The sequence below is a fragment of the Fusarium phalaenopsidis genome, assembly GCF_050370095.1.
Source record: "Fusarium phalaenopsidis strain FUZ10S chromosome Unknown contig_32296, whole genome shotgun sequence".
NCBI lineage: Eukaryota > Fungi > Ascomycota > Sordariomycetes > Hypocreales > Nectriaceae > Fusarium > Fusarium phalaenopsidis.
The window spans coordinates 1,420,569-1,435,855 of NW_028145408.1; the positions used below are offsets into that span (position 1 = coordinate 1,420,569).

Genomic DNA, 15,287 nt, shown 5'->3' on the forward strand with positions numbered 1-15,287 from the left:
TGCCCGAGACAGTTCCCAAGAACAAGAAACCTACAGAAGCTAGGCGTAGTGTAGTGTAGTCCAACACCGTTCCCGTGCAGATAAAAAAAAGTCAAAAACTGGGTGTGAGAGGAGTTGATGAGAGGTCCAGAAAACCTTTGGTGAGGCCGGCTCGGGTATGTTGGTCTTTCTGTTTGGTCTCAAGGAATCTCTCTCAGCGGCTCTCGCTCTCGTCTCCGCTTTCTTTTAAACCTTGCATTTAGAACCAGTCACCCTGGTCGTGCATGGCCTCGGCGACCTTGATGAAGCCGGCAATGTTGCTGCCAGCGATCAAGCTGGGGAGCTCGCCCTCCTTGGCCTCGACGTACTTCTGGGCGGTCTCGAGACCGGCGAAGAAGGCGTCCTTCATGATGAGCTTGAGGCGCTCGTCGACCTGCTCCGAAGTCCACTGGATGCGCTGGCTGTTCTGGGCCATTTCAAGACCGGAGACGGCGACACCACCACAGTTGGAGGCCTTTCCGGGAGCGTACCAGATAGCCTGGGTGCCGTTGGCCTTGCGGTGGGCCTCAAAGACGTCGATGGCAGCGGCAGTGCAGCCCATGTTGGAACCCTCAGCGACGATGAAAGCACCGGCCTCAACCAGAGCCTGAGCCTCCTCGGGGCTGACCTCGTTCTGGGTGGCGCAAGGAAGGGCAATGTCGACCTTGCCAACGTGGACCCAAGGGCGGGCACCCTCGATCCAGGTGAACTGACCCTCGTGCTCAAAGGCAGTCAGGGCCTGGTGCTTGATCTTGAGAGCAGCAATGTTGTGGATCTGCTCAGGGGTGAAAGAACCCTCCTTGGCGATGAGAGAGCCGCGAGAGTCGGAGAGGGAGACGACAGTGCCGCCGAGCTCGATGACCTTGAGAGCGGCGTACTGGGCGACGTTACCGGAACCGGAGATGGCGACGCGCTTGCCCTCGAAAGTGCCACGGTTGGCGTGCTCGAGCATGTGGTTGACGTAGTAGATGAGACCGTAGCCGGTAGCCTCAGGGCGGATCAAGCTGCCACCCCAGGTAAGACCCTTACCAGTGAGGACACCCTCCCAGCGGTTGCGGAGCCTGCGGTAGGCACCGAACAGGTAGCCAATCTCTCGGCCACCGACACCAATATCACCAGCGGGAACATCAGTCTCGCCACCAATGTGCTTGGACAGCTCGGTCATGAAGGCCTGGCAGAATCGTCGGATCTCAGCATCAGACTTGCCCTTGGGGTCGAAGTCGGCACCACCCTTGCCACCACCCATGTTAACTAGGAAGGTTGTTAGCAACTTTGTCTTTGGCTCGGCGCCATCTAGGAAGCCTCCGTCGCCCCGCTGTATATGCAGGAACGTTGCAGGTTGCCTAGATAAGCGCAAAGGTTGGTTACTCACGGCCAGTCAGGGCATTCTTGAATGTCTGCTCGAAACCGAGGAACTTGAGGCTGAAGGGAGTGTCAGTAAACTATGCAGCCAAGGAAGCCCGGCGATGATCAACTTACATGGACAGGTTGACCGAGGGGTGGAATCGAAGACCACCCTTGTAGGGGCCAAGAGCACCGTTGTACTGCACACGGTAACCACGGTTGACCTGGAGGTTGCCCTGATCGTCGTTCCAGGTAACACGGAACTGGATGACACGCTCGGGGATGGCGGCGACAGCGAGGGCGGTGCGGTACTCGGGGTGCTGGGTGAAGAGGGAGCTGCCCTCAAGGGCAGAGGCAAGCTCTGTATAGATGATTAGGATTGATACTGATAGGATAGTGTCAGGAATGCTTACCGTGGTAAGCCTGCTCGAACTCGGGCTCGGAGGGAAGGTGAGACATGGTGTTCAGCTGCATTTGCGTTGTGTGAAGAAGTGTTGGATAAGTGGTGGAGGAGGTCGGCTTTAAAGTCGAGTCGTGATGGAAGGTTCAAAGATGGCGGGAGGTGATCGAGATAAGAACCAAGAAGCTGTCTGATGCCGGAGCTGGAGATGGAGAGTAAGAAGGTTCGACTGGAGGAGGATGGGAGTCGAGGTTTATATGCTTGGAGAGGACAACGGATGGGGAGAGATCTCCAAGCCTCCCTCCTGTTGTCGATGGCTCCATGGGGCTCCATCCCAACCCGCAAGCCCCAAGCCGCATCCGCATCCGATTAACCTCTGGAGAGGCATACGACATGCGACAAGGAAGCTTACTCTGCCAACGGCGAGCCCTGACTGGATTGGATAGGATAGGATAGTCAGTGACAGAAAAACACTCACTCCACACCTGCGTTCCGCAAGACAAAGTGCCATTACTGTATCCCATCTCGTTGTGTGGCGCTCCTAATCTCTGGGCTCTGTCTTGTTCCCGATAAACCCCAGAGACACGCCCCCCCCTTCACCTCCCGGGGTCTTCCCCCGTACTCGGCCCTCCACTCCCTGGGTTGATGTCCCCTCGGTCGGCGTCGTCTGGTCTGGTTGCGGCCCAGGCCATAGAGGGCATGGATAGGCGGACGGGATGTGAAGGGAACCAAACAGACCACTTTGCTGTTGGCGGTGACATGAAAGCTTCAGGTCAGCGAGAGAGAATTGGCAAGTGCGCCATGGTTCGGCCCTGCAGTCCGCGCCCTCTTCTGGTCCCTGCCCACGCTGCAGTAGAAAAAAAAAAAGTCGTGCCTAACTCGGGCATTGCAGCCATGCACCATCCATGGCAGGTACGCTAGGCTGTCTCGGTATGAGTTACTTTACTACCTTACCCAGCGCCTGGGTAGAAAGAGCGCTTCATCGTTGCGTTGGGGGCGTGCCTGGCTGGGTGTGGGCGTGGTAGACAACCCCACCAAAACTTTGGGCAACCTTTACTTCCAGGTTGCGTTTGCGCTCATCTTTGCTTCTCGGCCGCCGCCATCGCAATTATGCATCACTCCTGCTTGCTCCGAAACTCGCTCGGAAACGCTGGTCCAGCCCTCCTGCCTCTCCGTTATCAATCTCTGCTCCACGAGACAGGTACAGTGTACGTAGGCAAGAAGTCGTGGAAGGTACAAGCAGTACTGTAAGCACAGCAGCTGTAGCCGCAGCTCCGAGTCGTATCACTTCTCATCCGGACCATCCCTTCTAAAGCGATGATCCCAGCATCCAACATTGTCGCTCAAGACAGTATCTGGCCCTCCGCGAGGCTCTGGCCATTCATTCATCATGATCCATTTCTCATTAGCCAACGTTCATTATCCCAGCTAATATCAAGATCCCCGTCCATCGGATGGCAACTGGCTCCTAGCCCCTTCTCCACCCTTGCGTGCACTCCACGTTTGCCGCTGCCGTACTGCTGCTCGCGTGGTGGGGGTATGCACATCTTATCGCCGCCTCTTGGGTCATTGAAATCAGCGTCATCAATCATCGATACTGATACACTTCAGCTGGGTCTGGCTTTGGCTCTGGCGCACGTATGAGCTGGGCTGACGCTCTTGCTGCTTCTGTTCTGGGGAAAGAGACGTTGCCTCCTCAGCCAACAAACACCCCACACTACTCCAGATCATCACGACATCCCGCGTTCGAGGCTCTCCGTAGCGAGTGAATCTCAGCATGCCCCTGGTCGTCCTCCCCAAGTGCATCGACCATCTACCTGTCCGCCCGTCGTCGAGGGCTTACAGGCATCTACCTCACACAACCTCGTCTCCCGCCGCCACAACAGCCGCCCAAGACACGCCAGCCTCCATCAAACCCGAACAAGAACGCAGGACTCAGCATGGGGCTGAGTCCCGGGGATCAAACCCGACAAGCGCCAAATCAACAATCCATTACCAATTCTCAACCCAAACTTTGACTGAACAGCCCAGAAAGGAAATAAAATATCTGTGCCACCGAATCAGAGGCCGCGCAGCACGCGGGAATCCCGTCTGCGTCTGCATCTGCTACTGCTACCCTGGGCCCCCGGCTCCCATGCGAACCTGCAGTAACTGATGTCGCTGTGCGGGCCCTGACGTGCCACTGGGGAAAGCCGCCTTCTTTGGGACCTACCGAGTGAGGTCTCCATGTGTGTGCCTTGATGCACGGATACCGCGCATCGAATCATGTCCGGCCTCGGCCAGATTCCACCGACGTCGTTAGTATTGCGATGCCTCACCTTAGCCTGCCAAGCTCGGCGACCGCCTCCATCTTCCCGCAGACAGTGAAAACCCCGGGCAACTCAAGCATCCCAAGCCTCACGGCCCTAGCTCCGTGGCCCCATCGACGCGCATTCTGGGCACTCCTCCCCAGACCCTTAGACCAGATACTATCAGAGACCGCTCATTGGTCGCCTTGCCAACTGGTTTGAAGAATCAATTGCCATCAACCTTAACAGCCAACCAATGGCAGCTGCCTTTGGCGCTCTCTTTGACCTATAACGGCAAAGACGACTATCAAAGACCTCAAAACTCGATACAGCAAGGCAGGCCACCAGATGCTACCGAAGCCTTCCCGAACAACGGATTGGTCCGTTTCGATTCATGCCTGCTGGGCACGACCCGCCGCCGTGACCGGCCTTTTTTCGCCTCTCCTTTCATCCCCCTCTCGTCCCCTCAGCGGGGTGCCAGGATGAAATGAATCCGGGGGAGAGACCAAGACCCTGCTCTCCGAGTCTGACCCTGACGCTTGCGACGCTCTCTCGTCCGTGACTCGTTGCCGTAACAGTCATGAATAGTTGTCAATTGTCAACGTTATTCCCCGGTCCGATTGCAGCCCGCACGCTACGTTTCACCTCCGGCGCTTTCTTCCGTCCTCTCGGGCGATGTGCACCGTGAGGCGATGCCACCTTTAGGCGGCTCTCTCGCTCCCATTGCTAGTTCGTCGGCCGAGGCTAAAGCACGGCTGGCCACCGTTTCCGTTCTCGCAGCTCCGTTGGAGCGCTCGTCCGGACATTGAAGTCCACAGAGGAAAGAATCTGCGCTACGGTAGATAATCGGCCGACAAACTTTTTCACTCTTTTTTTCAGCGCCCTCCATCGATTTCAGCTTGTGATTATCGATGTGCCACCCTCACCATCGCAGCATCTCGTTGTTCTCGCCTAAAGCCCTCGGATCTCCTCCGGGTGTTAGTCGACACCCCGGGCTCGACAACCGACCACCAGGGCATCGGCAATCCCCCGATTCCGCAAATTCGACCACCATCATGAATACGTTTTCCCCATGGATCTCGCTCTTTCTCTTTTACCCAGACCACCCTTCGGATGTCTCGCATCCCATCCCCGAACCCCCATCACTGCATCTCACCCACCATCTTACACGCCCCCCCGGGCTCTCATCCTTGACAGGCCCTGAGGCCCTTGCGCACCCTGGGGCTCTGGAAAATAATCCCGGCTAAACCCCTGATTCCGACTCTTTCCGTCTTGTTCCTCTGTTTTCCGAGATATTCTCGCCTCTCGAAACGGTGCCTCATTTGCTCTGCGTTTATACCGCCTCACGCTTCACCGTCGGTCTGCCCACGGCCGGGGTCTCCTCTCCCGAGTTCAGACCGTCATGTCTTCTGTATCCGACCACTCGAGACGCCGCATCGACACCCCAGAGGCCTCGACCGGCGATCTTTCAAGGGGACAGGCATTGGGCAGCCCTTGGAAAGCACCCGACTTCATGGACATCGTGCCATTTTCCTCCTGTCTTCACCTCCTCACCTCTCACCGTCCGGGACACACAGACGTTGCCCCTTGCTGGCCCGTTTGTGACCGACTACTTTGCAAGCATACGCTTCCAGAATGCTTCCACCAATGTTCACGATATGTTTCCACAGCTGCATCATGAATGTTTCCACCGTTGCTTCAACAACATGCAACATCTTGACGGGATAGTGCCAAGATTACGCCACTCTTGACGAAACTCGTAGTCCCTCGTAATATTCCAGTGTTCCATTGCGTATGTCATAGAATCCTTCGTCGAGGCTCAAAACGTACAATGCAATGCCACTCTTGTATTCTCTATACTACATATAAAAATAATAAAAAATGTGGTGATATCTGCAATGACGTCGGGCCCTGGTCCAGCTCCAGCTCCAATCCCGCCCCGGCCCCGAGCCCCCGGAAACGCCTTACGTACATTCAACGACAACAAAATCAAAACACGATACCTGCGCCTGCGCCTGGTGCCTTGCGCCTAATCACTATGCTTGTACCTGGGCGCGTACCATCCGTCCATCCATCCGCGCCTGTCCCAGCAGCTTTCTCTTTCATTTCGCATCCCGGCTCATGGCCTCGTCTTGCCGCCCGGGTCGACAGATCCCTCTCTGCCAGTCACTCTTTTCCTCCACAATTGCTTATATCCGTATAGTAATACCACAGAAAGAAAGATCAAACAAGGGGTAGCTCGACACGGACGAGGAGAGAGAGATCCCCCTCCCCGTCGCCAATCTCATCATCATTACTCTCTTCTCCCATCGTCCTCCTTCGCAACCTCATTACCAGATGGCTGCTTGGTCGGCATCGAAGCGAGACAATTCACGGCCCGCGTCCTCCAGGTCCTTCTTGGCCTTCATACGCATATAAAAGATAGGGCAATCTTTGCTGCTGCAGATAACCTCGCAGTGCATACTGCCCTGGCAGCGCTGGCACTGGGTCCACAGTCGCCCAAAACGCACCTCGAGGTCCGAAACTCGATCAAGCGTCTTCTTGTAGAGCTCTCCCACGCGAGGTGCGCAGTTAGAGCACACCGCTCCCTGAGCCTCCTCCTTACCTGTCAGAGGTTTCTTGCAGCCCATGCAGGTCTGCGTCTTCTTTGCAAACTTCATGAGGCCACCGACGGTGGGAGCCGCAACCGAAATGGTGCGCGTATGGTCTCCCGTCAGAAGCGAGCGTGCCTTAGTCTCCCCGAGAATCGGCTCGAAGATACGGCCCAGTGGCTTGGCCAGTTGGTTGTCCAGATAGTAGCGCGTATCTATCGGCACATTGTGTTCCAGCACGTAGATGGGGTCCTCCGATTTCTCGAAGTTCTTGGCGCCGGCGGCGCCTCGGACCATGACGTAGGCCACTCGGTCACCGAGTCCCGGGGCCGAGCCCGCGTCGCGCTTCTTCATGCGCTGAGCCAGCTCGACGTGGGCCTGTTTTGCTGCATAATCGTCCTTTGTGAGCGCTTTGGTAATGACCAATTTCGACATGTCGACTTTATTTTGCAGCAGATCCGCAATCGTCTCCTTGACATATCTAGATTATCTCTCCGTTAGCATCCCGCTTTCGCCCCGTGCAGTTTGATATCTCCGTGATAACCTTAACCCATCTCGGAGCCCAGATCGGAGGAGGGGGAGGGGGAGGGGTGACAACTTACTCTTGTGCGCCTTGGACGTCCTGGTCGATCAGAATCATTCGCAGCACCTTCTCAATCACTGTCTGCACCAGCAGACAGTTGTCACGTCGGACCGTCTCAATACCCTTGGTGTCCATCTTGTCGTACTTCTCCGGCTTCGTCCAGTACAGACCTGCATAACGCTTCTTGTTGATGAGCAGGTATGGGAAGTACACCTTCTCGAACTCAAGCTTGATGGGCTTCACAAACTTGTCCGACACGTATTTCGACGCCTCCTCGCCGAGCTTCATGGCTTCCTTCAGGTCCTTGGTGCCGAACTTGATCATGACCGAATCCGTATCACCGTAAATAACCTGAGCGTCGTGCGAGTAGCCGTTGGCGATGTTGTATCGGTTTTCCACCTCTTCCTTGGTCTTCTCGATCATCTTGCGGCCAAAACTCGTTGTGCTACTGGCAATTTCCAGACAGGGAAGCTTTCCTGTTGTCGCACCTGTCAAGCCGTACACACTGTTTGCGCTGATCTTCAGAGCCAGCTGGCGACCGTTCAACACAGCCTTCTTGAAGGGATCCTTCTCAACCGCCAATTCGCGCTTGGCTTGCTTTCGGGCAGCAAGCAATTCCTCGAGAATTTGCGCCAGCAAACCCTTGCGTTGCTTCACAGTCACAAAGGTGTCGCCGTTTGGCGTGACGATGTAGTCCTCGTCCTTCTTGAGGCCAAACGCTTCGATCGCCTTCTTGCTCACCAAGGTGGTATAGCAAAGGTTGTGAGCTTGCATGATACTGGGGTACAGAGAAGCGAAATCCAGTGTGGCAATCGGAACGTCGTAATAGCCTCTCGTAGGCTCGATAACTGTGGCTCCTTCGTACTGCTCATCAGACGCTTCGGACTTGAGGTTGGGGATGACGAGCTTCTGCTCCAGAGCCTTTCGGAACAGCTGACTGATGAACTTGATTTGCTGACCACGAGATAGCAAGAAGTTGAACGGCACACCCGTGACTCTCGCCATTTCGGTATAGTTTTCCAGACACGAGAGTTTATCCATCAACCTTTGTGGGAGATAGGCATCCTTCAAACAGTACAGCGCCAGACGCCGTCTCGATTCGGGGGTACCGTTGAAGAGCTCTGTAATCATGGTGTGGTGGACATCTTCCTTCTGCTCGCCCAAGAAATTGGCGCACACCGAGTTCAGGGTGTAACTTCGAAGATGGTGATCTCGCTGGATCAGCTGCAACATATCCAGCTGCAGTCGACCGTTCGTGTTGGTGGCTTTCGTGTCTCTGTTGCCCATTTGCTTGCTCGAAAAGTTGGTTTCCTTGGCCTTCGACGCCACGCTCGGGATTCGAGTCCAGTATTCAAACCCGCTGACCTTGAGATGTCTTGCTCGATCCAGGAGGTAGGGGAAATCGAAGTTCGAAATGTTGTAGCCGGTAATGATATCAGGGTCCGTCGTGATCAGGAATTTTTGCCATTCGCTGAGCATCTTCTCCTCTTTCTCGAACTCGAGAATCTGAGTTGCCACAATGGAACTTGTCTCTTGGAGACAAAACACGTTTCGGACAAAGGGCTTCTTTTCTCCGTATTTTGTCACAATGTTGGCGATCTGGATGACGGGGTCGTGGTTCGCTTCCGGGAAGATGCCCTTTCGGCCAGCACACTCGATATCGAAGGACAGGATTCGCAGGGGGGCCATCTTGGACCATTCACCGACCGGCTCGTGGGCGATGAGGTCAAGATAGCTCACTTCGGCCTCGATCTGACAGTTGGATTGGCGAAGGTTCTCGGGAAGGAGCTTGAAGGTCTTTGCCGGGGCTTCTACCCAAGACATTCCTCGGACCTGCTGAAGTATCAGTATATATTTTTCACCAACGTTGTGCATCTGCTTACCTTGCAATCCACCATGAATCGTAGCACATATTGGATGTTGTCGAATGTCTGGATCTCGCCGTCGTTCTTCCACATGCGCTTCCAGTTTGCATTGCCATGTTGGATGGTTGATCGAACCTTGTTAATGAACTTGGGATCCGTCACCGTGACCTTGAGGTATGGCTTGGACTGATTTCCCTGGAAGCCGTAGATGTTTTCTCTCATGGCAAAGGCAACCGAATGGATGGTCGGCTGGTGCTGAGCCACCTGTGTCTCCAAATACGCCTTGAAGGCGGCGCAATCTTGTGGTTGGAAATTGACAGGGGCAGGAACATACAGGTAGTGCTTGAAGTCGGTGACATGCAGCATTATCGAATTGCCGGCTTCGTTGACGCCAAAGAGCTTGACGGTTGTCCTTCCACCGTGCAATGTCCCCTCTTCGGCCTCGATAGACTGGAAACAAAGATTGTCTCGCTCGGGCTCGAAGTCGACGACAGGCGGTCGCTCCCATGCCTGATCTTTTTCTGTATTGTTCCTTTTCCGGTCCGACAAGTCTTGGCTCAGCTTCTCGAGAACTTCAGACTCAAAGGCACTCTTGGGCTGGCTGGAGTTCATTTTTGATCGGTGGTCGTTCTGCGAGCTGGGGGCTCGGGCGGCGGCCGGCGAGGACGGGAAGGCATCGACCTTTCGCTTCTTGATCGATGAAGGAGAAGATGGGATATTCTGACGAGTGAGGGTCTCGCCGAGCACCCGCTTCTGGGGAAGGACAGCGCTTGCCATGGTGGCAACGGTGATGAATGGTACGGATCAAAGGGGGAGAAAGCAAGAGTGAAGAAAAAGGAAGGCAAAGAAAGGGGAAATGGATTCAGTATTCACGGCTTCATCAAAATCGGGTGTGGCAGAGAGTGATTGATGTTCCCGAGATTTGGTCCCCTCGTCTTTCTTTGTTGACGTTGCGCGGTTGGACGGGGCAATGCAGTTTCTGGGTTTGAAATCGACGACACGACTTTAATTGATTACGAGCTCTCATAACCGCGTCAACGCGACTGCCAAAAGGGCGTGACGTGACTTGCCCCACCTTGGTCGTGTCGGGAACTTCACGTGATCTGGCGTTTTTTGTATTGAAGCCTGAGGTGTGAATCTCGGCTGAGACCCTGGTGAGGCATCACTTGGGGGCCCCATTAGAATCTGGGGAAGCTCAAACAGGACGACGACAAGACTTCCAAGAGACGACATTGAAAGGATGAAAATGAACATTTGGCTTCAAATTCTCAATAAAATTACAAAACTATTCAAAATTCACCTACCTACTCGGGGCATGGCTCAACCCCCTCACCACACATTACCTACCACAAAAACCCAGCAAGCCACTTGATGTGCCCAAGATCATGCATTTGCCCCCGTTTCACATCTGCACGGACGAGTCAGCTCCATCATGCCATCAGAACTTCGATTCCAGCTCTTCTCGTCAAAATGAAAGAAACAAGAGATTCAGACATCCATTCTAAAAGCATCCGTCATCCCTCTCGGGACATTCAGCTAAGCCATGCATAAAAAAGGATTCATCATGAAATAACGACACAGTGAAACAAAGAGATTTAGACTTACTTGCCAATGAGTAGAGCATCAAATAGCAGACGTATACGTAGTAGTTACTCGGTCACTTCAAAAGCAGCCCGAAGAGATGAGAGAAGCACGGACAAAGGGACACGAAATAGGAGGCAAGAAACGCCATTTATACTACCGCCAAGTAACTAGATATTAATGTAGAGTGACTCTTTAGTCATACAGCCAACAGCCTGCGGGGTATCGCATGACCTTTGCGTCGTGTTTGTTGAGCCCGGCGAGGGCCAAGAGCTGCATTCTCATGTAATGAAATCCCCAACCCATGTCCCATATCCATGTCGAGACCCGAGCGGGCTGAGAAAGTACCTGATCCTTCTTCCTGCCCACTGCCGGTCGACTGGACGATGGTAGCTCGACCCCAAACACCGTCCCGAAAACCACCGATCAAATGTGACTGGTTGAGTCCCCTGAACTGGACGAATCATGACTTCGTAAAACAGACTCGAAAATGAGAGCTGGCCTCGTCTGAGATTGTGACAGCTCCCTCAAAAGTAAACTGCAATGACAACGCCGGTGCTGTGCAATGCGTGATATTCATTCCTTTGTTGATAGTTCAGCCAGCACGCCTTTGTCCAAAACTTTCTATAAACTGTATCCAAATAGGTAATGAATGGGTGCTGAGAATGCCATGTTGCAGATCCAACGCTCTAACAACTTATTTCGGGTCATCGTAGTTTCCCAAGTCACACCAGTCCTTGACGGGCTAGGCAAAAATTAGCAAATGAATAGCCTTTAGTCGGACAGAACTGCAACTTACCAGACAGTTAATGTGCTTGCACCACTTGCAAACCTCATGGCTGGTGTAAAATCGGTTGAGGAGAACGATGAAAACGACGATGATCATGACCAGAAATCCAGCACGAATCAACCACCAAGCCCACCAAAGAGGCTTTCGTCCCTTGAAAAAACCGACAGGGTTCTTAAAGAAGGGGGGTGGCGTCTCGCCAGTGCTGGGTGACACTGCTGAGTAGGAAAGCTCCTGACCTATCCGTCTTCGCAGTGAGTTGGGTGAATGGAGAACACAGACGCCGAGGGAGAGACCCATCAAGAAACCACCAATATGAGCAAAGTTGTCCAGACCAGGCAAGAGTCCCAAAACAAAAGCGATCGCCATATCGAGGAAGATGAAAAGGAGATCCTTGACCGGGCTCTTTCTGTCCTTCCAGGAGTAGAGAAGATCGAGAAGGGTCAAAGCGATAATGCCAAAGATGGCGCCGGAGGCACCCATAGACGCGTAGCCGGGTGGTGCGTAGTTTCCTCCCATGATATTGCCAAAGATTCCAGCACTGATGTAGACCAGCAAGAATCGAACAGGTCCAATAGCCCTCTCCATGTCCTTTCCGATGGTGAGCTGTACCAGGAGGTTGAAGAGAATATGAACCACACCAGCGTGGAGGAAGATAGAGGTGATGAATCGGAACCACTGGTTTGGCTGTGGGCTCTGATCAATGTCACCGTTGAACTTGGGGTTCGGGACAGTTCCACCAAAGCCGCAAACTGTCTTGAGAGAGCAGAGAGTGTCGTTCTTAGTGGCGTTCGGGCACATGAAAACGACAGGATCCTGCAGGCCGCTCGAGGTTTTGAGCATCTCTCGGTCTTGGATGCCCTTGACGTTGTGCATACAGGGGGCAAATCGAGCTCCCATGTTGATGAGGACTGGATACGAGGGACCGATGAAGATGTTGAAATCGGGCTTGGTCGCAATGGGGGACCCGGTTAGTACACCTGCAGCTGTTTAGTCGAGAATCACAACGCGTGGGATGTTACGGGCACTTACCGTTCCTGGCGATGCAGGCGATGAAGACTGCAATCTGGACCACAGAAAAGATGTAGACCACCCAAGGAATTCTCTTATTGTTTGCGCCCAGCATGCCCAGCTCGCCCAGGCGAACCTTGCCCTTCTTGCCCTTTCTGTTCCGTCCGGGGGCATCATAGATGTGGTCGTTCATCTCAGCATCGACATCCTTTCCAGGTCGATCTTGGAGCGGGATGGCCTCCTGTCCTTGTCCATGCCCATGAGCCGGGTCGGGTCCGCCGTGATAACTCGTATCCTGATAAAAACCATGCTGGCCAATGTCGCCTGTGCTAGAGGAAGGCGTCGGTCTCGAGTTTGTGTTCATCGGATAGGCGTTGTCGTCAAAGACAGTGTCAAATGGAGACTGCTCTGTTTGACCTTGGCCTTGAGGTCGTGAGCTCGAGCTTTGTCCAGGAGCAGCGTACGCGGCTGCCGGTGTGTACGATATATCGCTGGGTGAGTAAGGGGCCGGTTTCGAGGTAGGGACGTGACCTGCGGATTCGGCAGGGTAAATTGAAGTATCGGGTGGTGCCGAGTACGCGGCCTGGTACGGCGGTGCTGGTGTCGACCCAGGTGAAGGAGTATCGTGGGATTGGTAGTAAGGCGATGAGTTCGAGTCGGCGCCGTAGGGAGGCTGTGGACGGCCGCCTTGACTGTAGTATTCCTGAGCGGCCATGGTGATGAAGAAGACGAAGTTGCGAAGTCGAGAAGTCAGCCGCTAGGCGGCAAAGAAAGGAGGCAGCTGCCACAAGCGGTTTCAGAGTAGGACCAGAGCCAGGGCCAAGATGGAGTCGCTAAGCAGTTTGGCGTCTCGCGGCGCGTCGATGAAGTCGATAGAGATGTCAAAAATACTCAGAAATGTTTGGCAAGTTGAATGTTGAAAAAGTTGAATGAGAAGGAAAAAAAATCCGAAGCTCGGTGGCTGGATCTATTCAAGGCGCTCTTCCAAGGGTACGCTGGCACGTAGCGCGCTACGTCGGGTCGTGGAGCTGGATTGCGTGGAGGCGCAGACCCCAAACCAAGGCACCTCAGGGTCTGTCTGGGGGTTCTGATTCGACGGATCGGCGCTGACAAGCGTTAGAATAGCGGGCCAAGAGACGTTTTGGATGGATGGAGCCGTTGCACGTTCTACAGTCGCAAACGAGAGATGGTCCAAGAAAAACGAGTGTGTTAATGGTGGGAGAAAGAGGGAGAGGGGAAACGAGAGGGATAAACAATGGATGTGGTCGCTGCGATGGACCTTAGGTAACCCCTTCTTTATCCCCAACACACACACACACATCAACACCGACAAAGCAGCTGTTTGTGCCATGACGAAACAACTCACGGCGCAGTGCAGTGACGTACAGTGCCGGGGCTGTGCTGACAGGATGGGGCCCAGAACCCGTCCAGCTGCGCTGCAACCCTTGTAGCCAAGACGATCGCCCGGGACTGTAGTCGCCTGTAGGGCATTCTCAGGTGTGTTGAGCCTCTCATGACACTTCCCTAGTGCACCATGTTCCTGATTTAGAACAACAGCTGTGTCTTGGTCATCCCGTGGCGATGATGAACAGCCTCGGGTTCCGTGACTTGAGCCTTGCACTTTGCTCTGCTCTGCTTCGCTTTGATCATGATCAAGATTTGAATCATGAGCAGTAAACTACCTTCAGCCACGGCCGTTCCAACTGCTTTAGGAGTTCAATAGACGAGAGGGTATCAAATAAATACCCATCGATAAAGTTGCTCACAGAGTCGGAGTGCGTATGCAGCCAACACCATACGCTGCATCACACCTCCTCATCCTGCGACCAGCGTGTTTCATGTTGGCGGTGAACTAACCAACAGCTTCAAATTTAACTTCCAGTCGCGCTGATTTCTCATCACATACCAGCCCCAGCAGAATCAGGCGTTGGCTTCTTCACGATCGCAGGCTATTCATTCTGCAAATGGAGCTATTGGGCGTCGGGGTGGCTGAGGTGAAGCTGACGTTCAAAGCCAGCCACAATCTGGTGACGAATACTGCCCCGTATTCCATGCCCCTGGTGGAACCTCACGGACATTGTGCCCTAGGGTGCCGTTGTAACCGCCCTTTGGGCTTGGATCAGACCTTGGCATTTATTATCGTGAGGGATAATCATTGACGAACTGAGTGGTATTCTTCTCGAGCATCGAACGTGCTATGCTGCGCTGTCAGCAGCTCCCTTGGCGTGCTCTGTAAGCCATCTCACTCATAAGCAGGCAGTATACCCAAGTTCCATTCCTGCGTCCGAAACCGTCCGATTCGGTGTGCATTTCTGCAGCTTGCAGCGCAGCTAATGCTGTATCATGAGAAGGTGAGATGAGTTGGGTTTGCTTGGGCGCCTAGTGTCAAAAATCACACACTTCAATTTGGGTGAGTGGTGACACAGGGGTGGGTATTGGATGCAGAGTATACCAACTTGGAGATATAGCAATGGATCTCCATGAACCTATCCTCAGCAGATCCTCTTCATTCTAGAATGCTACATGGTAGCGCTCTTCGAGGAGAAGAGGGCAATCTTCGAGTGAGATTCCTACACTATCCTCATTTCCTTGGAAGCCAGGCTGAAAGCTAGAATCCCCTCCAAACATTCTTGCTGTAGTCTTTTCTGAACTAGGTTTTCATTTAATCCTTACAGCAGTAAATGAGCCACGAACATGTATCAAATGCCAAGCTGGTGTGCTATAATACAGGCCATGTACGAAATACATGGCCAATAGTTCTCTAGGTATGTTCCTAAATTTCTCATTGTCGCGTATGCCAAAATCTGGCCTTTGTCGCC

The 15,287-nt window shown here is 53.7% G+C and overlaps 3 protein-coding genes across 3 annotated transcripts; all 3 read right to left on the bottom strand.

Moving 5' to 3' along the window:
• Positions 1 to 238: 238 nt before the first annotated feature.
• On the bottom strand, positions 239 to 1,836 carry LRP88_06028 (Glutamate/Leucine/Phenylalanine/Valine dehydrogenase-domain-containing protein; the record flags this gene model as incomplete). The annotated part of the gene is made up of 4 exons (XM_083242570.1): positions 239 to 1,269; positions 1,391 to 1,440; positions 1,498 to 1,723; positions 1,776 to 1,836. 4 exons carry the CDS (start codon positions 1,834 to 1,836, stop codon positions 239 to 241), a joined length of 1,368 nt encoding a protein of 455 aa, XP_083101506.1.
• A 4,544-nt stretch (positions 1,837 to 6,380) lies between these two features.
• LRP88_06029 (DNA-directed DNA polymerase delta POL3) lies at positions 6,381 to 9,866 on the bottom strand (the record flags this gene model as incomplete). The annotated part of the gene is made up of 3 exons (XM_083242571.1): positions 6,381 to 7,122; positions 7,244 to 9,057; positions 9,108 to 9,866. The coding sequence occupies 3 exons, from the start codon at positions 9,864 to 9,866 to the stop codon at positions 6,381 to 6,383; spliced, it is 3,315 nt and encodes a 1,104-aa protein (XP_083101507.1).
• A 1,501-nt stretch (positions 9,867 to 11,367) lies between these two features.
• On the bottom strand, positions 11,368 to 13,183 carry LRP88_06030 (uncharacterized protein; the record flags this gene model as incomplete). The annotated part of the gene is made up of 3 exons (XM_083242572.1): positions 11,368 to 11,415; positions 11,470 to 12,437; positions 12,490 to 13,183. The coding sequence occupies 3 exons, from the start codon at positions 13,181 to 13,183 to the stop codon at positions 11,368 to 11,370; spliced, it is 1,710 nt and encodes a 569-aa protein (XP_083101508.1).
• Positions 13,184 to 15,287: the final 2,104 nt, after the last annotated feature.